Below are 3,936 nucleotides of genomic sequence, written 5' to 3' on the forward strand. Positions count from 1 at the left end.
TAAATTAGATCTTATCATTGCGACGGCCACTTGGAGAGGACGCGCTGGACGTTGCGCTGGACGACGTCGTCGGGGCTCTCGTCGCTGACGTGGCGGAGCGTCTGCACAAAGAGCGCATCGGCCGCCGCCAAGGCGCCGCGACATGGCGCGTACTCGCAGAGGTTGCCGAGCGAGAAGAGGAGGATGCGCGCGGTGGGCACATCGAGCTCGTCGACTGCGCTGTCGTAGAGCGCGACAGGCGCGGACGCAGCCAGAAGGCTTGGTACGCACGTGGCCGACTGCCGCACGAGATTGCCGAGCGCCGCGCCGGCGTTGGCGCGCGTCTTGGCATCGGCGCTGCGTAAGGCGAGCACGAGCGGCGGCACTGCTGCTTGGAGCACACTCGAGAGAACGTCGCTGTGGAAGGCGGCGTTGCCGAGCGCAAAGCAAGCGTACCGGCGCACGGCCACGTCGGTCGATGACGCGCACGCGACGAGCGCGGCAAGGACACCGGCGGACGCCAATGGCTCGTACAGCGCGCCCGAGTGCCGGCAGAGGTTGCCGATGCAGTTGCAGGCTTTGGCGCGCACGCCGGCGTCGACCGACTCGAGGAGAAGACGTTGCAGGTCCTCGAGCAAATGCGGTGCGGTCGCAAAGGCCGCGTAGTGCGCCTTGGATGCGCGGGCGACGTGCGTCAAAAGCACGAGCGTGTCGAGGACGATCGCGGGTGTTGACGACGTGAGCAACCGTTTGGCTTGGAGCGTCTCAAGCCCGTGGGCAGAGGCGAGCTGGAGGCTAAAGTGGGGCGAGCTCGACACGAGGCGCGCGAGGAAGCTCAGTGGCAAGTCCATCTCGAGGTCGTGGGCGTCCATAACGCGGAGCAGCGCCGAGAGCACGTCGCAGGCGTACACGACCTCTTGCGTCTGAAACAAAAACTCCTCCGACGCTGCCGCGCACGTGAACGGGAGGCCGAGGATCTTGACGACCGCATGGACGAGCGCCTTGACCGCTTGGGGGCCACCGCCGAGCACGTCCGGCCAGTCGGCGAGCGCTGCAATGTGCGTCGGCGCGTCCAAGAGGCGGATGAGCTGCGGGAGCAGGCTTGCCTGCCGCGTTAGATGCCGGTGAAGGAGGCACCCACCGACGTTCAAAAGCTGCTCCGTGAGCCCGCGCAGCCACTTGAGCAGGCAAAAGAGACCCCACGGCGAGAGCGCGTCGTTTTGCAGGAGGGCAATGAGGCGCGGCCACATGTTGCACTCGTCGAGCAAGAGGAGGAAATGCTCGAGGCCGGCCACGTCGCGGTCGTCGACGAGGCGCGACATGGCGCGGTACAGCACGATGACGACGCTATCGAGAGCGCCGTTGGCGCGGAGCCCAAAGCATGCCACCGCCAGAAGAAAGACTGGGGACGGCGGGCGCTGCAACAGCGAGACGAGGTGCGGCAGCGTCGTCGCGTCGACGATCGGCGTCCGCGCCGGCGTCACAATGTGATCACCGAGGAGCGTGCAAAGCGCGGCGCCGACACCCGCGTGCACACCGTCGCTCAAATGGTTGGCGACGATCGTCGCCATGGAAAACACAAGGCCCCGGCGCTGGGCGACCGCCAAGAGCTCGAGGCCAAAGTACCGCTCGTACGCATTCCAGTGAGCGCATGGCGCCAGGAGCACGCGCAGCAACGTTGCGCTATGGTCGTGGAGGAGCTTTTTCGAAAACGGCGCCGACGCCCGCGCGCAGTGCCCGAGGATCTTGAGCACACTGGCGACCATTGTCTGGTCGTCTTGCTCGTCGTCGTCGTCGTCCGCTTCGCCATGTGCATCGTCTGCGTGCTGCACGAGGACGTCGAGAAGACGGTCGAGGCCGTGTTGCAGCAGTGCGTTCGCGACCAGCGTGTGGGTGTGGATGCGGGTCTGGTACGCAGCGTGCAGGGCGTCCATGGCGGCGCGGGGGCAGCGTGCGACGACAGGAAAGGGCGTCGACGCCACCGCTTCGTGCCCCGCGGTCGGGTGGACGAGCGCGGCGAGCGCGTAGACGCTCACGTCATCGCCAATCTCAAGACACGAGCAGATGCACTGCAATAGCGGCGTATGGGTCGAGAGAAGCGCTGCGTAAACGCCTGCGACGGTGTCATGGTCGGCAAGAAGACACCCGAGCCACTTAAGCGCCTTGGTGTGCAAGCCGCTCAAGTTTGGATCCGATAGGACGGCGTGCATCGCGCTCAGCTCGGCGGCGACATTCTCGATGTGGCCCGGCACCATAAGCGTCCGCACCAACTGCAGCGCCACGTCGGGCGAGGTCCGCAGGACGAGCTGCGGTGCGTGCGTGACGAGCGCGCGTCGCAGCGCGGCGAGGGACGGCGACGCGTCGTTCTTGCTGCTCTTGGAGGCGTGGTACATGACGCGGTGCAGCACGTACAGCATACACCGAATCTCATCGTCGGGCGCATCGTTGGCCGTGCATGTCAGTGTGACATCGGCGGCGAGCGCCGGCGTCGCCGCGACAAACGCCTCGTAGGAACCGGCCGACGCCAACGCGGCTTCGTGCTGGGACCAGCGCGCGATGGGCGGTGGCGCGACCCGCGCCGTTGTTTCGTTGACGACCGCCACTGGCTGCAACTGGCCCGTCTCGGGGTCGACGGGTCGCCACTCGGCGCTCTTGTGCACCGGCGGCGCGCCGTCGTCAAAGAACTTGGGCAGTCGGCGCACCTGGGCTTCGAGGGCCTGGCGCGCCGTCGTCTGCTGGATGGTCTCGCACGCGAACGGGTGGGCGAGGATCTCGGGCCAGCTCAGGCGCTTGGCTGGGTCTTTCTGGAGCAAGCCGGTCAAAAAGTCTCTGAAGTCGTCGCTCATCGTCGGCGGGTACGTGACGCTCTCCTTGACAATGAGCTGGATGAGCGTCACAATCTTATCCGTGTAGAACGGCGGGCGGCCGACCGCGAGCTCGTACAAGATGACGCCGAGCGACCAGAGGTCGACCGTGTGGTTGTACGGCATCTCCTTGACGAGCTCGGGCGCCATGTACAACGGCGTGCCCTTGATGGACGTGAGCACGCTCGTGTCGGCCGAGATGGCGCGGGCAAAGCCAAAGTCGCAGAGCTTGATCTGCTGCTTCGTGCCCACGAGGATATTCTGCGGCTTCATGTCGCGGTGGATGATGCGGTTCGTGTGGAGGTAGTAGAGCGCTTGGAGGAGCTGGACCGCGATCTTCTTGATCTCGTCTTCGGGCAGCTGCCGGTCGTCCTCGAGGATCTGGTACAGTTCGCCCTGGCCGTACTCGGTCACCATGCAAAACTCGGCCTCGGTCTCAAACGAGTCGAGCATCGAGATGATGTTGGCGTGGTTGAGCTGCCGCAAAATGTGAATCTAGCCAAGGAAGATATGACATAGACAGGCATGTGGCATACTAGTATACCTCTTGGCGTAGGTTCTTGAGGTCCTTCTCGCTCTTGCCGCGCTTGGAGACGAACTTGAGCGCGACGATGTGGCCTGAGTACTTGCGCCGCCCGCGGTAGACCTTGCCGAACGAGCCTTCGCCGATGCGCTCAAGCACGTGGTAGTGCTGCATCGCCGACAAGTGCAAATTTAGAACCCGCCGTCCGGATACCATGGCGCCGCCATGCAGGCTAGACGCACGCAGCTTCTCCCTGTCCATGGACCTCCCACGCTGGTGTCTGCTCGTGTTGCGCGCCGGTGAGAGCGTGCAGGGACTGTGCCTGCCATGCCACGAGCCTGTTGATCGTGCTGTACACGTGTACTGGCCTGCAACGATCGGCACCAGGTCCAACGTTGGGTGCATTTAGCCAGACCCAACTTCAACCTCGTCGCCATGCGAGGGCGCCGAGGTGCGACCACTCTGCGCGCACAAGCCGCCCGGCGGCGCTACCAGCCGCAGCATCGCTCATGGCAATGGCACTCGCCCGGCGGACCTTTGTGGTACTGTTTCCGGCGACCGTATCCGGAT

At 64.9% G+C, this 3,936-nt stretch overlaps 1 protein-coding gene across 1 annotated transcript; it reads right to left on the reverse strand.

The window, feature by feature from the left end:
• Positions 1 to 14: 14 nt before the first annotated feature.
• On the reverse strand, positions 15 to 3,540 carry SDRG_15221 (ULK/FUSED protein kinase; the record flags this gene model as incomplete). The annotated part of the gene is made up of 2 exons (XM_008621387.1): positions 15 to 3,338; positions 3,388 to 3,540. 2 exons carry the CDS (start codon positions 3,538 to 3,540, stop codon positions 15 to 17), a joined length of 3,477 nt encoding a protein of 1,158 aa, XP_008619609.1.
• Between the last annotated feature and the right edge of the window lie 396 nt (positions 3,541 to 3,936).

Source organism: Saprolegnia diclina (genome assembly GCF_000281045.1).
Source record: "Saprolegnia diclina VS20 unplaced genomic scaffold supercont1.86, whole genome shotgun sequence".
NCBI classification, from domain to species: domain Eukaryota; phylum Oomycota; class Saprolegniomycetes; order Saprolegniales; family Saprolegniaceae; genus Saprolegnia; species Saprolegnia diclina.